We start from the raw sequence: 20,133 nt of genomic DNA on the forward strand, positions 1-20,133 counted from the left end.
TCCACTGTTCCCTCCTAGACCTACCTAGCTGTACTGTACAGTATCCAGATGTTCTTACCGTCCTTAAGGGGGTGCCTAAAAACCGCGCATAAAAGCCCATTGGTTGTCTATTACCAGAATGCAAAGAAAATTAGCACAAGTGTGAATGAATTTCCATGGAGTTACATATATGTATGTAGGTAGGTAGGTACCAAATGTCATTTTTGGTGAGTTGGACATTTTACAAGCGAATGTGAACGAGAGATATTGCGCAAATGAACAAGGTTTTGACACATGCTTGGCTGAAGGAAAAACTCTTCTGTTAGCTTCATTGTCATCAGATAACATTTTCTGCCTAAATGTGTTGCACTGATGTATTTTCTGTGAAGGAAAACTATAGTTGCATGTCCCTGATCACGCTAATGAAGCAAAAATAAAACATGCCTTTTAATTTAGTTTAAAACGCGACCCCTGTCAATGCACAGCTGAACTAAACTGCTCCTGCTTTCTCCCGTTCTGCTATTTACAAACAAACACATGACTGGCGCAACTGTTCAGGGGTACTATGGTAACCTTCATAATGTAAAATAAAAATGTGACGTGTAGGGCTGACCCCATTTAGTCAACTGGTCCATTGTTTGGTCGATTGTTTGTTAGTCGACCGAGATTTCATTAGTCGGGCAGTAGCTAAACATTTAAATATAAAATCATGGTGTACAAGACACCCGTCTGAGTGGACTGATTCATTGTGGAAGACGTGGGGATGGCACAGTCCATCACTCTAAGACGTGATATTGAAAATGTATATGGTTGTATTACGTGGTTGTATTATTTATATAACATGTGCTTTCTCCTGCGTTGGATAGTGAACGCTCTTCGAGGTTCTGAAACACATCAGTGCGCTGTTGAATTGGCACCTTTTCATTCGAGGTCCACCGATTAATCAGAATGGCCGATTAATTGGGGCCGATTTCAAGTTTTCATAACAATCGGTGATTTTGGACACCGATTTTGCCGATTTTAATTTTTATTTATTTAACTAGGCAAGTCAGTTAAGAACACATTCTTATTTTCAATGACGGCCTAGGAACGGTGGGTTAACTGCCTCGTTCAGGGGAAGAATGACAGATTTTCACCTTGTCAGCTCAGGGGATCCAATCTTGCAACCTTACAGTTAACTAGTCCAACGCAATAACGACCTGCCTCTCTCTCGTTGCACTGTCACGTCTAATCAAGGTGGGTGGAATCAGGCGCAGAGAGCAGATAGCGATAATAAGTTTATTCTCCGGTGAACGAAATACGGTCAACCCAAAATACACACAGGGTGAAATTATCCAACACAGGATAAAAAACTAACCGGAGAATAAGAAACACAAATTACACCGACAGACGAAAATGCATGACAAAATAAACAATCCCGCACAAAACAAGGGCGGGACAACCTACATTATATTATATACAGACACTAATTAACTAAACAACACACAGGTGAAACCAATCAGACAAAACCAACAGATACACGAAAAGGGATCGGTAGTGGCTAGTAGGACGGTGGCGACGACCGCCGAGCACCGCCTGAATGGGCAGGAGAGCCAACCTTGGCGGAAGTCGTGACATGCACTCCATAAGGAGACTGCCTGTTACGCGAATGCAGTAAGCCAAGCAAAGTTGCTAGCTAGCATTAAACTTATCTTATAAAAATCAATTATAATCACTAGTTAACTACACATGGTTGATGATATTACTAGATATTGCATATAATCTGACTAAGTGGTGGTAGGCAGAAGCAGATGCGTAAACATTCATTCAAACAGCACTTTCGTGCGTTTTGCCAGCAGCTCTTTGTTGTGCGTCAAGCATTGCGCTGTTTATGACTTCAAGCCTATCAACTCTCGAGATGAGGCTGGTGTAACCGATGTGAAATGGCTGGCTAGTTAGCGTGCGCTAATAGCGTTTCAAACATCACTCGCTCTGAGCCTAGGAGTGTTTAAAAATATATATATTTTAAAAAATATATATAAATAAGTGGTTGTTTCCCTTGCTCTGCATGGGTAACGCTGCTGCTTCGAGGGTGGCTGTTGTCGTTGTGTTCCTGGTTCGAGCCCAGGGAGGAGCGAGGAGAGGGACGGAAGCTATACTGTTACACTGGCAATACTAAAGTGCCTATAAGAGTGCCTATAAGAACATCCAATAGTCAAAGGTTAATAAAATACAAATGATATAGAGGGAAATAGTCCTATAATTCCTATAATAACTACAACCTAAAACTTCTTACCTGGGAATATTGAAGACTCATGTTAAAAGGAACCACCAGCTTTCACATGTTCTCCTATTCTGAGCAAGGAACTAAAACGTTAGCTTTCTTACATAGCACATATTGCACTTTTACTTTCTTCTCCAACACTTTGTTTTTGCATTATTTAAACCAAATTGAACATGTTTCATTGTTTATTTGAGGCTAAATTGATTCTACTAATGTATTATATTAAGTTAAAATAAGTGTTCATTCAGTATTGTTGTAATTGTCATTATTACAAATAAATAAATGTAAAAAAGATCGGCCGATTTGAATCGGCATCGGCTTTTTTGGTCGTCCAATAATCGGCATCGGCGTTGAAAAATCATAATCGGTCAACCTTTTCTTTTCATAGACCATGTTGCTATGTGAATAATAACAAAGTTAACCACCATATTGGTGTTGAAAACAGTGAGTGGAGGCAGCAGCGCGGTGTTCGGAGACGAGAAACAGGCCTTGTCTTAATTGTAAAGAAAAATAAAGTGAGGAGGAAACCCTAACTGTTAACCTGTTGCTTCTACCCTCTACTTTTTTGAACATTCTGTTAAAAATCGCGCAACATTTCAGCGCCCTGCTACTCATGCCAGGAATATAGTATATGCATTTGCTTAGTCTGTGTGGATAGAAAACACTCAGACGTTTATAAAACTGGTTAAATCACTGCTGTGGCTTTACCAGAACGGCATTTACATCGAAAAGCACAGGAAAAACTGATCACTGAAAATGGGAAAATATATCCATGCGCTACTTGAACCCATTGATAAAGGTGAACCACAATTAATTGACTGAGGTTGCAGTACCTACAGCTTCCACACGGTGTCTAGAGTCTTGTCATTTCCCTTTGAGTTTTTTCTTGGTCAAACACATGCAGGGCACCGTATTTCCTCAGGTCTAGGATCGGATATTTTCGTTGAGTTTCTAGCCGGACATTTTTCCAGACGGACAGCTAATGATCTTTACATCGCCTCCTGATGAATTTTATCGCTTATTAACGTTTACTAATACCTAAAGTTGCATTACAAACGTATTTCGAAGTGTTTTGTGAAAGTTTATCGTCGACTTTTTGAATTTTAAAAAATGACGTTACGTTTTGAAACTATGTTTTTTTCGTTTATCACACAGTCTACATATAACGATATCTAGGCTTTATATGGACCGATTTAATCGAAATAAAGACCAAATAGTGTTTATGGGACATCTAGGAGTGCCAACAAAGAAGATGGTGAAAGGTAATGAATGTTTTCTATTTTATTGTGCGGTTTGTGTAACGCCGAAATGCTAATTATTTTGTTTACGTCCCCTGCGGGTCTTTTGGGGTGTTACATGCTATCAGATAATAGCTTCTCATGCTTTCGCCGAAAAGCATTTTAAAAATCTGACTTGTTGCCTGGATTCACAACGAGTGTAGCTTTAATTCGATACCCTGCATGTGTATTTTAATGAACGTTTGAGTTTTAACTAATACTATTAGCATTTAGCGTAGCGCATTTGCATTTCCAGAGCTCTAGTTGGGACGCAAGCGTCCCGAGTAGAAGCAAGAGGCTAAATGTGCCTGGCTTTATAAATCATCCATATTTACCTACAGAAATAAGACAGATCCTGCTTCTGTTGCCTGTTTTGAGTATTTGTTTAACACCCTACAGGATTCCGTGAGCACCAAGCCTCACACAACCACAATATCGGGTAAACAATTTCACAAATTTGGCTGTTTTTAATCTTTGCCATTCTGTAATGAAGGCTTTACAGTCTCTGGTATTATTTATAATTGATTTAGTGTTTACACTGTTCCAAATTGTCAAATTATATTTATAATAATGATAACCCTCCCTTTTCTCGTTATTATTATTATGATCATTATAATAATAAGTATAACCACCATTGAGCTGTAGGCCTAAGAGCGTGTCCTGTTTAGTTTTAATGCCTATATTTCAATATTTATAGAGGCTACTGTATCAATCATTCATTCATTTGACATCACATAGCATACGAGTCATTCATGATTTGAAATGCAATCAAGAATTTTAGTTTTAAAATACAATAAAGCGACCCTTGAATAATTAGTGTTTAATTTATTTATTATTGTTTACGTACCAATCGTTCAGGAAAATTATATTGTAATCCAACAGCACCAGTTTGGTACACATAATATGCACGCAGCACTTGCTCCTTGCCTTTTCTTGATCTTCCAGTGTTTTCCACAACTAGTCAAATTTATTCCACACATCTGACTTCCCCTTTACCTCCTGAGCAACCAGTAAACATTCCCCCGTTTTTTTTGTCATGTTCTCTGCATCCATTTTGCTGTCACGTGGTACGGCATTCAGAGTTTGTTATAACCAATTTATTGATGTGATCATGCTATAGGTCAGCATGTGATGCATACATGTGTCATGTAAAGAGAGCAAGGGTTGAGGGAATAGGGATTTTTTTTCCTAAACAAATTAATGATTTTGGTAGCAGAAATGTTCAGTCAGTAATGGCTATAATTATGTTGCAGCTTCAACCACGCGATAAACACTTGATGTTCTGTGGTGGTCACTGCAGCAGGAAGGAGAGACAATGGGGGCGAGTCACAGTCAGTGGCTGTCCTTTTTTAGCGCAGCGAGTCTGAGCCCAGCGCTGCACAGTGAAATCAATTGCGGTCGTACTCCCTCTAGTTATTTGTCTTAATTATTTCATAAAACAGTGTGCTTAAAGCATCAGACAAGCTTAGTGCATATAGTTGATTTGACTTAAAACACACAATGTGTCTATATATGGAAAAATACACTTTTAAAAATTTCAGCCAAGAGGGTCACATGAGGAGAGGTTGTCAGCTGTGTTGACTGTGGTGTGGTTTCAACATTTTCCTCTCAGCCCAGCACTGTTATAAGGCATCTCTCGAAACGATACAACGTTGACCTTGTATTTTTTATTTTTTATATTTCACCTTTATTTAACCAGGTAGGCTAGTTGAGAACAAGTTCTCATTTGCAACTGCGACCTGGCCAAGATAAAGCATAGCAGTGTGAACAGACAACACAGAGTTACACATGGAGTAAGCAATTAACAAGTCAATAACACAGTAGAAAAAAAAATGGGCAGTCTATATACAATGTGTGCAAAAGGCATGAGGAGGTAGGCGAATAATACAATTTTGCAGATTAACACTGGGGTGATAAATGATCAGATGGTCATGTACAGGTAGAGATATTGGTGTGCAAAAGAGCAGAAAAGTAAATAAATAAATAAAAAAAACAGTATAAAAACAGTATGGGGATGAGGTAGGTGAAAATGGGTGGGCTATTTACCAATAGACTATGTACAGCTGCAGCGATCGGTTAGCTGCTCGGATAGCTGATGTTTGAAGTTGGTGAGGGAGATAAAAGTCTCCAACTTCAGCGATTTTTGCAGTTCGTTCCAGTCACAGGCAGCAGAGTACTGGAACGAAAGGCGGCCAAATGAGGTGTTGGCTTTAGGGATGATCAGTGAGATACACCTGCTGGAGCGTGTGCTACGGATGGGTGTTGCCATCGTGACCAGTGAACTGAGATAAGGCGGAGCTTTACCTAGCATGGACTTGTAGATGACCTGGAGCCAGTGGGTCTGGCGACGAATATGTAGCGAGGGCCAGCCGACTAGAGCATACAAGTCGCAGTGTTTGTATGGATATTCATCTCAGGCTGCTTAAAGCATCTAAAATATACTGTAAAGCCTGTCTGCCTTAAAGGGACATTAAAAAATAAATTTTAAAAACACTTCATATTCATCATCTCTAGCAGCACCCCAAAATCAACATATGTGAGAATGGCGCAGTTCTATGTTTTGTAGTCAAAAATATAGAGAAAGATTACTTTCCAATGACAACATATTTGTAGGCAATTCATATGCAATGCGTACTCACAATTGGTCAAAATCACACGATGCGCACTGATGTCATTGGAAACACTTATCTACCTATATATTTTTTTACTACAAAACATAGAAACGCACCAGGTTCATATATGTTGATGTTGGGGTGCTGCTGGAGATGATGAATATGAAGTTGAAAAATTGTAAAGTTTCCGTTTAACTCTCGAAACGATAGGTTACCGGTTCTTCTCTTAGACACCTTGGAATTCTCATCTGTAGAAGTATGGAGTGTCTAGTCTGTATGCCTGTGCTGTGTGTCTGTATGCCTGTGCTGTGTGTCTATAGCTTTCCTATCATTTGACATACTCTTGATAGTACCCAGTGTGATCATTGAGGAAGTACAGCCTAGCACAGGAATAACGTAGTGACTCAACATGTGCTTGTTATTCAATGTCAGACGACTGGGTTCTCATTCATGCCTCGTTTAATTTAATCCATCATATGCATGCCACTGTAAGCACCCATATAGTCATCTCTCTCCAACCCTAACGTCTCTCTTTATCCCTCTTCTCTCCATCCCTCTCTCTCAGGACCAGTTTGAAAACCTTGACAAGCATACTCAATGGGGGATCGACTTCCTAGAGAGGTATGCAAAGTTTGTCAAGGAAAGGCTGGAGATTGAACAGACCTATGCAAAACAGTTAAGGTAAGAATGTGGCTTTTATCGTTCAGTTCCATAGAACTGTTTTTGAGGGGGTTTGCCTATACTTTACATCATTAATTGAATGAGTATTCTGTGTAGAATACGGTATTCTGTGTTGAATACGGTATTCTGTGTTATAGATGTAGACGTACAGTGGGGCAAAAAAGTATTTAGTCAGCCACCAATTGTGCAAGTTCTCCCACTTAAAAATATGAGAGAGGCCTGTAATTTTCATCATAGGTACACTTCAACTATGACAGACAAAATGAGAAAAAAAATCCAGAAAATCACATTGTAGGATTTTTAAATTAATTTATTTGCAAATTATGGTGGAAAATAAGTATTTGGTCACCTACAAACAAGCAAGATTTCTGGCTCTCACAGACCTGTAACTTCTTCTTTAAGAGGCTCCTCTGTCCTCTACTCGTTACCTGTATTAATGGCACCTGTTTGAACTTGTTATCAGTATAAAAGACACCTGTCCACAACCTCAAACAGTCACACTCCAAACTCCACTATGGCCAAGACCAAAGAGCTGTCAAAGGACACCAGAAACAAAATTGTAGACCTGCACCAGGCTGGGAAGACAATCTGCAATAGGTAAGAAGCTTGGTTTGAAGAAATCAAGTGTGGGAGCAATTATTAGGAAATGGAAGACATACAAGACCACTGATAATCTCTCTCGATCTGGGGCTCCACGCAAGATCTCACCCCGTGGGGTCAAAATGATCACAAAATGATCAACAGTGAGCAAAAATCCCAGAACCACACGGGTGACCTAGTGAATGACCTGCAGAGAGCTGGGACCAAAGTAACAAAGCCTACCATCAGTAACACACTACGCCGCCAGGGACTTAAATCCTGCAGTGCCAGACTTGTCCCCCTGCTTAAGCCAGTACATGTCCAGGCCCGTCTGAAGTTTGCTAGAGAGCATTTGGATGATCCAGAAGAAGATTGGGAGAATGTCATATGGTCAGATGAAACCAATTATACTGATCCGTGTAAAGGAAAGAATGAATAGGGCCATGTATCGTGAGATTTTGAGTGAAAACCTCCTTCCATCAGCAAGGGTATTGAAGTGGCTGGGTCTTTCAGCACGACAATGATCCCAAACACACCGCCCGGGCAACGAAGAAGTGGCTTCGTAAGAAGCATTTCAAGGTCCTGGAGTGGCCTAGCCAGTCTCCAGATCTTATCCCCATAGAAAATCTTTGGAGGGAGTTGAAAGTCTGTGTTGCCCAGCAACAGCCCCAAAACGTCACTGCTCTAGAGGAGATCTGCATGGAGGAATGGGCCAAAATACCAGGAACAGTGTGTGAAAACCTTGTGAAGACTTACAGAAAACGTTTGACCTCTGTCATTGCCAACAAAGGGTAATATAACAAAGTATTGAGAAACTTTTGTTATTGACCAAATACTTATTTTCCACCATAATTTGCAAATGAATGAATTAAAATTCCTACAGTATGATTTTCTGGATTTTTTTTTCTCATTTTGTCTGTCATAGTTGAAGTGTACCTATGAAAATTACAGGCCTCTCATCTTTTTAAGTGTGAGAACTTGCACAATTGGTGGCTGACTAAATACTTTTTTGCCCCACTGTATATTAGACATGGATGCAATAGTACTGTATATTAACCTTCAATATGCTAATCATCTAATATCAATGTAGAATTACCGGTACTGAAATAATGACTAGGATAATTATCAAATGATGTGATTTGACGAGTATCTAAAAGTGTCCACTCAGCCTGAACAATAGGGCCAACTCAGCCCAATCTGACATGGTTGTGCTGCCATTAATAGATTTTTGGAGATCCACAAATCAATATAATAGATATCTAGGAGGTGGCTACTGGCCAGTCTCTAGACAGTAGAGGAGTAGGCAGATCCCCTCCAATGGGAACGCTGGAGTTTGTTACAGATGTAAACCCATTTATACGCTGTTGGATTGCACCCTCAAGGCTGGATCCTCCCTGACAACCATGTTATCACCTTTGGAGCAAATCTACCAAGGAGGGAAAAAAACAACAAAGAGTTCTAAAACGACGAGTTATTGAGTTGGAGTGAGACCACTGGTTTGACAAGATGAGGAAGATGTAGGCTAGGTTGGTAAACCATAGGTGATCCCGCACTGATCAGATGCATATAGGTACATTCTAGCCCACGTAAAATGCAACCTGCCGTAAGTATCTGTGTTAGTATGATTTAGAAACAGTGCAGTCCCCATGGAGCGGTGGTCATCCCTGGAGCTGTGGTCGTAACGTAGAAACTCCAGCTGTGGCCTCTGCACCCCCACCAGGCTCTACCCCCCCTCCTCCTCCTCCTTTGGGTGTTGCCTAGTTACAGCACCAATATGCTGAGGATTATTTTATTTTAAAGAGATGCGTCTGAATGACGACTAAACTGGGAATGTTTAGTCACGGCGTGTGTAACCCAGTGAATATCCAGCTATGAATCATGGGCTGAAGAAGAGCTTCGTGATTTCGCCCTCATGCTGATCGGCTTCACGCTGCTACCATTTTCAGCACTCCTTCTCTCTACCGTTTCTGTGGACGTATTTCTTCCCAGTCTCTGACTCCCTGGACTGTGTGTGTGTGTGTAGCCACTCCCCTGCCTCCCAGGACTGGGAAACAGAGTGCTGTTTGGTGTAAGCCCCTTCATTAGTTGGTCTCAGTGGGGACTGATTGGAGGAGGGGGCAGGGCGGCGGCAAGTTCTGAAAACCTCTCTGTATTCCTCCTCTATTCATCCCTAAAGAGCGAGTGGAACCTGAGCACTGCATGCCTGAAGAGCACCACAGCACAGCCCCACACTACAGAAGCCCCTCTCCAGAGGGACTACTTTATCAAAGACAACCATGTCTTTTGTGTTGCTCCTCCTGCATGTGTTCTGTAGGGAACAACCGAGGAGAGTGCAGGAATATCACACAGTACCAGGTTATCTGTGTCGGTCTGACCTACTTTTATCTAGTCTCTCTCTGAGGAGCGTCTGAATGCGAGAAACTGAGCTATCTCAGCCAATCATTTTATCATATTCACATACAGAAGGAAATACTGAAATAAAGAAAGAGCTGTAATTTTGGTTAATGTGCTCCTGTCTTGGGGAGTAAAAAAGGCAGCTGTCTGTTCTGTCTGTCTCACTCTTATCTGTCTCTGACCATATGTATCCTCTCTCCTCACAGGAACCTGGTTAAGAAGTACTGTCCCAAGCGCTCCAAAGATGATGAACCTAGGTGAGTAGATTAGACCCATTTGTATTAAATGGTAAACAACCTGTGAACGGTATCAGCTTTATGCCACACACACTGGGCCTTTCCACTAGACCGGTCACCACAAACACAGACTGCCATGGCAACACAACACTTTTTAAATGTTTAATTGCTTCCATAGAATAGAGTAACAAGTCAGCAAGAGTTAGCAAGTCCTACAGCTGTGTAGGATATCTGACTCTGACGTAGACATTATTGGCTGCTATCGCACAGGAATGATATCAAAGGTCTGTGAGTGAGGGAGAGACTGAGGGAAGGAGGGAGAGACTGAGGGAGGGAGAGACTGAGGGAAGGAGGGAGGGAGAGACTGAGGGAAGGAGGGAGTGCTCCCGTTAGCCTCAGCCTCACAGCACTGATATTTGGGACACCACCCTCTGAATTCTCTGAAACTCTTCCCCTAATTAATTAAATTATCCCTACATCATTTGGCCCTGTGTGCTTACACTGGTGCTGTAACAGGACAGGGAGAGGACGAGGGAGGGAGTGAAGGAGGCCCTCTAAAGTATGCATAACATAAACGTCCCTTTTTCAGGACCATGTATTTCAAAGATAAATCGTAAAAATCCAAATAACTTCACAGATCTTCATTGTAAATGGTTTAAACACTGTTTCCCATGCTTGTTCAATGAACCATAAACAATTAATGAACATCCACCTGTGGAACGGTCGATAAGACACTAACAGCTTACAGACGGTAGGCAATTAAGGTCACAGTTATGAAAACTTAGGACACTAAACAGGCCTTTCTACTGACTCTAAAAAACACCAAAAGGAAGATGCCTAGGGTCCCTGCTCATCTGCGTGAACGTGCCTTAGGCATGCTGCAAGGAGGCATGAGGACTGCAGATGTGGCCAGGGCAATAAATTGTGAGACGCCAAATTGAGGACGGAAATTGAGGATGGACAGCTGATCATCCTCGCAGTGGCAGACCATGTGTAACAACACCTGCACAGGATCGGTACATCCGAACATCACACCTGCGGGACAGGTACAGGATGGCAACAACAACTGCCGGAATTACACCAGGAATGCACAATTCCTCCATCAGTGCTCAGACTGTCCGCAATAGGCTGAGAGAGGCTGGACTGAGGTCTTGTAGATCTATTGTCTGGTGAGGACCTGCCTTACATCATCGGTAACAACGTTTCCCATGGGCACAAACCCAGTGTCACGGGGGGACGGTCAGATTCGTATTTATCGTCAAAGGAATAAGCGTTACAGCGAGGCCTGTACTCTGGAGCGGGATCGATTTGGAGGTGGGGGGTCCGTCATGGTCTGGGGCGGTGTGTCATAGCATCATCTGACTGAGCTTGTTGTCATTGCAGGCAATCTCAACGCTGTGCGTTACAGGGAAGACTTCCTCCTCCCTCATGTGGTTACCCTTCCTGCAGGCTCATCCTGACATGACCCTCTAGCATGACAATGCCAACAGCCATACTGCTCACTCTGTGCGTGATATCCTGCAGGAATGTCAGTGTTCTGCCATGGCCAGCGAAGAGCCCAGATCTCAATACCATTGAGCACCTCTGGGACCTGTTGGATCGGAGGGTGAGGGCTAGGGCCATTCCCCCCAGAAATGTCTGGGAACTTGCAGGTGCCTTGGTGGAAGAGTGGGGTAACATCTCACTGCAAGAACTGGCTAAAATGGTGCAGTCCACGTGGAGGAGATGCACTGCAGTACTTAATGCAGCTGTTGGCCACACCAGATACTGGCTTACATTTGATTTTTATCCCCCCCTTTGTTCATGGACACATTATTCAATTTCTGTTAGTCACATGTCTGTGGAACTTGTTCAGTTTATGTCTCAGTTGTTGAATCTTATGTTCATACAACTATTTACACATGTTAAGTTTGCTGGAAATAAACGCAGTTGACAGTGAGAGGACGTTTTCTTTTTTTGCTGAGTTTATGTCCCTATCCCTCCTTCCTTGGTCCTTCCTCAGTGGATGCGTGTGTGCAGTGTTGGAAATAGTACACAATTTTAAAAGTAAAAGTAAAATACCGTAATGGAAAATTACTAAGTAAAAGTCACCCAGTAAAATTCTACTTGAGTAAAAGTCTGTCAAAAGTAAATGTTATTGCTAAAATATAGAATTTAAAAGTATAAAGCATTTCCAATTCCTTATATTAAGCAAACCAGATGTCACCATTTTCTTGTTTATTTTATTTTATTTACGCATAACCAGGGGGCACTCTACCACATTCAGATGTAATTTATACTCGAATCATGTGTGTGTAGTGAGTCCGCTAGATCAGAGGAAGTAGGGATAAACCAGGGATGTTCTCTTTATAAGTGAGTGAATTTGTCAATTTTCCAGTTCTGCTATGCATTCAAAATGTAACGAGTACTTTTGGGTGTCAGGGAAAATGTACTTTTTACTCCCTACAATCTTTTAAGGAATGTTGTGAAGTAAAAGTAGTCAGAAATATAAATAGTAAAGTACAGATACCCCCAAAAAGTACTTAAGTAAAAAAACTTTGAAGTACTACTTAAGTACTTTATTCCACTGCGTGTGTGTGGGGGGGGGGCTCATACTCTCTGTGTAATACAGAGGGGGAGCCGGTCTCTCTTTTTAATCAGAGCCTAGGTCCAGCATAGGACCAACCATATTATAGATCTGTCCATAACCACTGCCATCTGATCGGTCTTTCTCTCTATCCTCACAAATTCATTTCTAAAAGTGTACTTGCTAATATCCTTGTTTGTTGTGCTGAGTAACCTGTCCTGTGTGTTCAGGTTCTCGTCGTGCATGTCCTTCTACTCCATCCTGAATGAGCTGAATGACTACGCGGGGCAGAGGGAGGTAGTGGCCGAGGAGATGGGACACAATGTGTACGGAGAGCTGATGAGGTATTCACAGGACCTCAAGTCAGAGAGGAAACACGTGAGTGGCTTTACCAGTAGGACAATAATCCCTGGATGTTCGTATTGCAGGCTTCATTATGTACAGTGTTATGTTGTGTATAGTAGATACTCTTGTTCATACAGGTGCACTATCTTAATTTATATAACGGGTGGGTCTAATCCTGAATGCTGATTGGATAAAACCGCATTCCACTGAATCTGACGTTAAAATGCCTATTTACTCTGTTCCATCACAAATGCAAATTGTAGTGTATTCAAGGTTTTAAAAAGGCTTCTAAAGTTTATTTCCACTTTAAAATGTCAACCTTGATTTATCCTAGCTAAATGTATCAAACCCTACACAAAAATGTCCATTTAATTAGAATCCACATAATAATGAACATTTCCTATTGCTGCAGGATTATTTTCCCGCTGTGAGAAACTAGTCAAATTAAGATGGTACATCTGTGTGTTGAGTTGTGTGTTTTGACTCCACAGCACCTTCAGGAGGGCAGGAAGGCCCAGCAGTATCTGGACCAGTGTTGGAAACATATGGACAATGTGAGTGTGTGAGAGGAGGCAGGGAAGAGATGGATGGATGGAGGGAGGGAGGGCCACGTGGCACAGGGCACGGAGAGGACAGGGAAGGCCCCTCGCAGGGAAGAAGGCCTGTGTGACACGTGGACCTCCAGCAGGGACCTGCTCCCCTCTGCCGACAGCCAGACGCCCAGTCCTGCTGGGCCGCCTGTGAGAGAGGGCCAAGAGGATCTCCACTTACCTCTGCGCGCACACACACACACATACACACTTAAAGGAGTGCATACACACACACTGGAAGATGCATACATAAAAGAACACATCGGCACACACACACAAACATACACACACTGATGAGAGAAGTATTCCTGCATTTCATGCCTTTCCAGTTTGCCTGTGTGTCACATTGTCAAAGGCTGAATTATTTTTGTTGCTTTTAGGGCTTGTGCGATTGCAGCCAGCAACAGTTGAATCTCACATTGCGAATGTCAGTGTTGTAATGCCTTAGGTATTCCTCTTTGTTGCAGCACAGATTTTTTAGCAGGAGGAAAGCATACATTTATTTAGAGGTTTTTCGTTTGCTCTGCTGCCTGTTTAACCACAATAAAGTGTTTCTGCTCTGTTTTGCTCTCCTATCTATGTCCTGTAGAAATGGTAGAGGCTTGCATTCATTACAAGGCAGGATTGACTCCTGGTTTAGAGAAGAGTTCAATATGTCTTGACGAATAATCTGTCTCCTATTTGACTTTCTTAGAGCAAGAAGAAGTTTGAGCGGGAGTGCAAGGAGGCAGAGAAATCACAGATCAGCTACGACAGGTTAGACAACGACATCAACGCCACCAAGTCAGAGGTAGAAAAGGTAAGTCCTGACCTGGCTTGAGCCTTGACATGTAAACTACCTACACCCATACACATCGGAGGATGTCATTTGCTGTGTGTATTGGAGTGGTCCTGAATTTTCCATCTTGTCCACTGCAGGCAAAGTCCCAGTTGTACCTGCGCACACACTCGGCAGACGAGAGTAAGAACGAGTACGCCGCTCAGCTGCAGAACTTTAACGGGGAACAGTGGAAACATTTCAATGTGGCCATTCCACAGATATTCAAGGTAAGCCACGGCCAGCCATTCTCCTCCAGGCTCCAACTTCTGTCTCATCCCGCATTGGCCGGAGAGATGGAAATCTGAGCTGTGATTGGCTCACAGGACACCAAAAGGTCAGAGGTCACGGGGTGTGTGTGTGTGTGTGTGTTCCCGACCTCTCCAGAACCTGCAGGACATGGACGAGAGGCGGACAGTGAAGCTGGGAGAGACGTACCAGAGCTTTGCCGAAGTGGAGCGCAGAGTCGTCCCCATCATCTCCAAGTGTCTGGAGGGCATGGTGACTGCTGCCAAGGCTGTGGACCAACGCAAGGTGGGTCTGGAGCATGGTGCCCTATGTTATGATGCTATGGTGGCCTACACAGTAGCATGATTCCCTTATAGCATGAGCATATATGACGGTGCTCTATAGTTTGAAGAAGGGTGTACACAAGACTTTGCTTTAGCATGGTGACTCTAGCACGGAGCGGAGGCAGCTCATGGGTGGAGTAGGATCAGTAGTTAGTCATCCACCCACCAGCCAGGCCAGCGGTGAGGCAATGCCTCTCTAAACACTGGAACCGCCATAGGTCGACGGACACTGACACTTTCATTTTGTAAATAAATAAAAAAATCTGCCAAAACAAAATGCAACTTCTTGTTCTTTCTTTGACTTTTCCTTAAATGTTTATATTTTTACATTGCTCATTTTTCAGAAGTTTGAACTCACAAATGTTTTAAAAGTATTGAAGATTTTCACCAACTTGTGCTGTAGGACGTTGGTACCCAGCCAGGCGCTAATGTGTGTGTCTCCTCACTGAATGAATGACATGGATGAATGGGCGATAATTGTGCACTTTACTTCACAATTGAATTTCAATTAGGCCTAACTGAATGATACAGCCTGGAATTGAACCAGGGTCTGTAGGGAAGCCTCTGCCGTTTTAGACTGCTGCGCCACTCAGGAGCCCAATAATAACTATTGTTATGTTTTTACATGGATATATTTCCACTAATATTTCTTCATGCAATTTATAATTTACAGTTGTTTATGCACTGTTTATCAAACTTTGAAGCTTGTGTTTGAGCATATGCATCTGATGCGTATGCTATAGGAACGCCCGGCAACGTTCTCTAGCGGATGCTGAAAGGCCATGCGGTTCTAGTGTTATATGGATACTTTGGGATTTTACCAATGAGGCCCTTTGTCTACTTCCCCAGAGTCAGATGAACTCGTAGATACCGTTTTTATGTCTCTGTGTCCAGTATAAAGGAGGTTCGAGGTAGTTTCGCGAGCCAATGCCAACTAGCGCAATGACTAGAAGTCTATGGGCATCTGCTAGCATGCTAGCTGTGGTGTATCAGTCAGCCTCTGCCTAGTCTCCATCCTCTGTCTCCTCCAGTGTTTGTGTTGCTGGCTGGCCCCGGCAGACAGAGCCTCCCCTCTCCTTCCCACCCACGGGCCTACATACAGCCTGGCTGGTTCTACATCCAGCCAGCTGAGCAGAGCTGCTCCCACTCAGTGGGCCATGTTTTCCTTTGATTGTTCTGTATGCACACAGCGCATGCTGCACAGTGGTTTCCACCAGGGGCTGAGCTGTACTCTGCACTCAGGTCATGGTGTCCCAGAAAACATCATTTTAAAGAAATGTCAGTCTGTAATGTTTGTTCTTCACTATATCTTAGTCTCACACGGTCTTTTTTTTTTGTCTCTCTGTCAGGACTCAGCGATTGTAGTGGAGTCGTTTAAGTCAGGCTTTGAGCCTCCGGGGGACTTCCCATTTGAGGACTACAGTCAGAACCTTTCCCGGACGGGCTCAGACAACACCATCAGCACCCCCAAGAACGAGGGGGTGGTCAAGCCAGACCCCAAACACTCGATTAGCAAGGTGGCCAAGAACAAACTGTGGCTCTTTGGGAAAAAGCCCAAGGTGAGAGATTCATCATCACCTGCTATCAAGACCTTTGCTCGCTGTTTCAATAGTGAACAACTTGTATGTATGTATGTATGTATGTATGTATGTATGTATGTATGTATGTATGTATGTATGTATGTATGTATGTATGTATGTATGTATGTATGTATGTATGCATGCATGCATGCATGCCCACTCACTGATTTTTGTCTGTTTTTTTCTTGTAACAGAGTCCACTGGTAGGTTTATACCTTACGGTAGCTGTCTTTTTATAACAGTCACCTGAATCTAGCATTTTCTATCTCATTACATAAATCACTACACTTTGACCTACCAAAGGCAATACCGTCTGTTAATCTATAACTTTTTGTAGGTTTGTGTGAGAGTAGCTAACCATTTTCAAATGACTTACAAGGGGTGTTGGTGCTCATATTGACTTTGATTTGCCTGCTCTTGTCTTATGTCCATTCTGGTTTCTCACCCGAAGGTCTCTCAGATTTCATATTGCATGATCTTCCTTAACTGGTGTTTCTCCTGTTGAGATTTGTTTTGTGGGACAATACGTTGGATAACCTCTTTTTTATTTGTTTTACCTCTGTCTCACAACACCATGACTTTATGTTCCATCGTTACAATTATGTTACTAGTTCTAAAAGTTTTCAGGTTGATCACTCCTTTTTTGTCGTCCCAGTCTCCCCCCTCCTCTCCTCCCCCTGCTCCCCACCGCCCCGACCTGGCTACCGCCAGCCACTGTCAGGCTCCTAAATTTGCTACTGACCCCATAGCTTTCTGTCTGTCTGAACTGAGAACGGTCAAACCCAGGATAGCCTCTTTCAGGGGTCTTAAACGAGGGGTAAGATGAAGAGCATGTCAGTGTGTTTGGGTTTGCAGTGATTTAAGTCTCTTCTCTCTCTCTCTCCCTTCTCACCTCCCTCTCTTCTGTCTCTCTGGTTTTGATCCAGTTAGTTATTCTCTAGTTAGGAACAGGGGGGGGGTGTTGAAATCACAGGAGGGCCATTGTAGAGAGTGTTGTGTGACGTGTAGGAAGTGATACTGTAGCTGTAGGTGGTATTTGGATAAGGAGAGGTTACGGTGGTATGTCGAAATGACATGAAGATCAACTGGACCACGTCATGAGCCAGCCAATATACTGTATGACGGCTAAACAGTCTAATGAATGTCACACAGTGGTATTACTGTGCCAGACCATTGATTGTGTGTCACCCCTATGTGTCCCATTTGGTTTCTGGCTGAAGGATCTAGTTTGATTTCCTTAATGTATGAGGTGACTCATGGTTGTCTGCAGTATGGAGACAGACTTCCTGGAAACAACCTTCTTCCTGCTTCAAATGGCATCGCGTCATCTAAAGAGGGCTTTTAAGATGTCAACTTGTTTTTAGTGGAATTAAAAGGATATCTTGAGAACAGTGTATTCTCCTAGGAGGATAGCCTTTCCAATACATGATACGCCACATTCTATGTAGTGTTAAGATTCAATAAGTTCAATTATTGAAATATAATAACAGATTACATAAATATAACTTCACCCAGATTGACACACTAATAGGGCTCATCAGATTCTGTCCATCTTTGTTCTTGACAGCTGTGGGTAAACCCCGACAACCTCTTGACTCTCCTTCCATAGTCACACCCTTGTGATGCTGTTACCGTGACAACCTACGTTTTGATAACCGTTCCATCTTTTGCTTTTTCTTCTATTGTAACCCAAACCTGCCCAGTGGTCAGTGAAGGTGAGTCACTGATGTGAGGTCCGGTCTGCAGTAGTTAGCTCTACGTGTCTCACCTTGTGGAGTTCTATAGCACAGGTCTAGTGTCACGAGCCGTTCTAGAGTGAGGCTCTCCAACCTACTCGTTCTCTGGTCTCTACTAGTATAGTTCTCGTAGGTTCTTGCTGTGAGAAGGTCTCTAGAGACCACGAGTGACTGTGTCATTGTAACTGGATAGTGTCCTGATGCGATTTCAGGCTCCGTCACTGGAGGACTTCAGCCATCTGCCTCCCGAACAGAGACGCAAGAGGCTGCAGGCTCGGATCGACGAGCTCAGCAAAGAACTACAGAAAGAGGTGGACCAAAGGTAGGCCAGGGAAGACTTACTTTAACACTGATCTGTGTCTCTCTTATACTGTCCACATTTCATTAGAATTTCATTGGCATGTCAGTGTCATTTGTTAAATTCTTTATGTTACTATGTGTTCACATTGTGACTGCGTGTATGTTTGTGAAGAGATGCACTGAACAAGATGAAGGATGTGTATGAGAAGAACCCTCAGATGGGCGACCCACAGAGCCTCCAGCCCAAGATCTCTGAGACCATGTGCAACATGGAGAAACTGCGCTCCGAGATCCACAAGAATGAGGTAAGCCTCCCCAGCCAAGAGCCCTGAAGGAAGGAATGGGTGAAGGAGAGCGGAAGAAAGGCATCACAGTACATCTGGAGAAATAGTGACTGGGCGACGGTTTCCTGTGCCGAGTTAGCCCCCTCTGGGGGATGACTATATGCACGGCTTCCCTTTGCCAACAGAACACTGAGTAGAACAGGATAGGAGTTCTTTGAGAGTCCGAGGGTTACATCTACCACACTATATTGAAAGACTGGTTGAACAATGGCCTATCCAGGATAAGAATGAGTGTATCCATCGTGGGGGTATTAACAGCAATATGAATGTTTTGACTGTCTACCTCTTAATGTCCTTTTCTCTCGCTCTCTTTGTCTCTCTCTATGTCTCTCTCTGTCTCCCTCACACACACAGAGCTGGCTGTCAGAGGTGGAGGGGAAGGTGAGCACCAGAGGAGATCGAAGACCCAGTGCCGACGTCAACCATCACACACCCCATGGCAGAGAGAGGTCAGAGGGCACAGAAACACGTTGTTTATGTGGTAGTAATAGATTGTAGACTAGAATAAGTATTAATAGTAGTAACATAGTAGAGTTATTGTGGTGAAAGTAACATGTTCCCCTGGGCCATAGCGTAAATTTAACAAATCCAATCTAACAGGTTCACCAGATGTCTGTATATAAATAGAATGACACACCTTGTTCTTTGCGTCTTTGAAAGCTTAACATGGGTGGAGTCGTAATAGTTTTTCTAAAGGAAAATGACTCGGAACGCTCGGTCACAGTCTGTCTGGAGCAGAATCCTACAGCTTGAGTGGCTGAGATGGCACTGACTCTCTCATCCATCTCTTCTCCCCACCCTCTTCTTCTCTTCCTCCTCTCCTCAGCCCTGAGGGCAGTTACACAGATGACCCCAGCCAGGAGCACCGCAGCCCCCCTCACCAGCCAGACCCCCGACAGGCCCACCAGCCAGACCCCCGACAGGCCCACCAGCCAGACGAGTTTGATGATGAATTTGACAACGACGACCCCCTCCCAGTCCTTGGCCACTGCAAAGCGCTCTACTCCTTTGATGGTATAGTACAGCCGAGCCAGTGGTGCGCTTTATGCATTTCACTGTCTTACTGTGTGGTGACACTGTGTGTGGTGGGTTGGGCATTTCAACTAGCGATATTGACTCAAACACTGGAGCAGTTTTTAGCATTTGCATGAATGTGAATATGGCATGTTTAATGATGTAATGATGATGTAATGTGGTATTCCTGTAAGGTGGTTATTTGTGCGCTCTGGTCTGTGTTGTGGTTCTTTCTCTGTGCGCTAACA

The 20,133-nt window shown here is 43.2% G+C and overlaps 1 protein-coding gene across 2 annotated transcripts in view; it reads left to right on the plus strand.

The window, feature by feature from the left end:
• LOC115144998 (formin-binding protein 1-like) overlaps positions 1–20,133 on the plus strand; it is a 78,950-nt gene that overhangs the window by 54,707 nt on the left and 4,110 nt on the right. For both annotated transcript variants that reach the window (XM_029686184.2, XM_065003096.1), the window contains exons 2-13: positions 6,697–6,812; positions 9,992–10,042; positions 12,818–12,965; positions 13,424–13,486; positions 14,217–14,321; positions 14,441–14,569; positions 14,727–14,873; positions 16,261–16,470; positions 18,440–18,549; positions 18,700–18,832; positions 19,226–19,320; positions 19,698–19,885. In XM_029686184.2, the coding sequence (XP_029542044.1) occupies positions 6,697–6,812; positions 9,992–10,042; positions 12,818–12,965; positions 13,424–13,486; positions 14,217–14,321; positions 14,441–14,569; positions 14,727–14,873; positions 16,261–16,470; positions 18,440–18,549; positions 18,700–18,832; positions 19,226–19,320; positions 19,698–19,885 (1,495 nt within the window). The remainder of the gene's footprint in view (positions 1–6,696; positions 6,813–9,991; positions 10,043–12,817; positions 12,966–13,423; positions 13,487–14,216; positions 14,322–14,440; positions 14,570–14,726; positions 14,874–16,260; positions 16,471–18,439; positions 18,550–18,699; positions 18,833–19,225; positions 19,321–19,697; positions 19,886–20,133) is intronic.

The sequence above is a fragment of the Oncorhynchus nerka genome, linkage group LG17 (genome assembly GCF_034236695.1).
Source record: "Oncorhynchus nerka isolate Pitt River linkage group LG17, Oner_Uvic_2.0, whole genome shotgun sequence".
Classification (NCBI taxonomy): Eukaryota; Metazoa; Chordata; class Actinopteri; order Salmoniformes; family Salmonidae; genus Oncorhynchus; species Oncorhynchus nerka.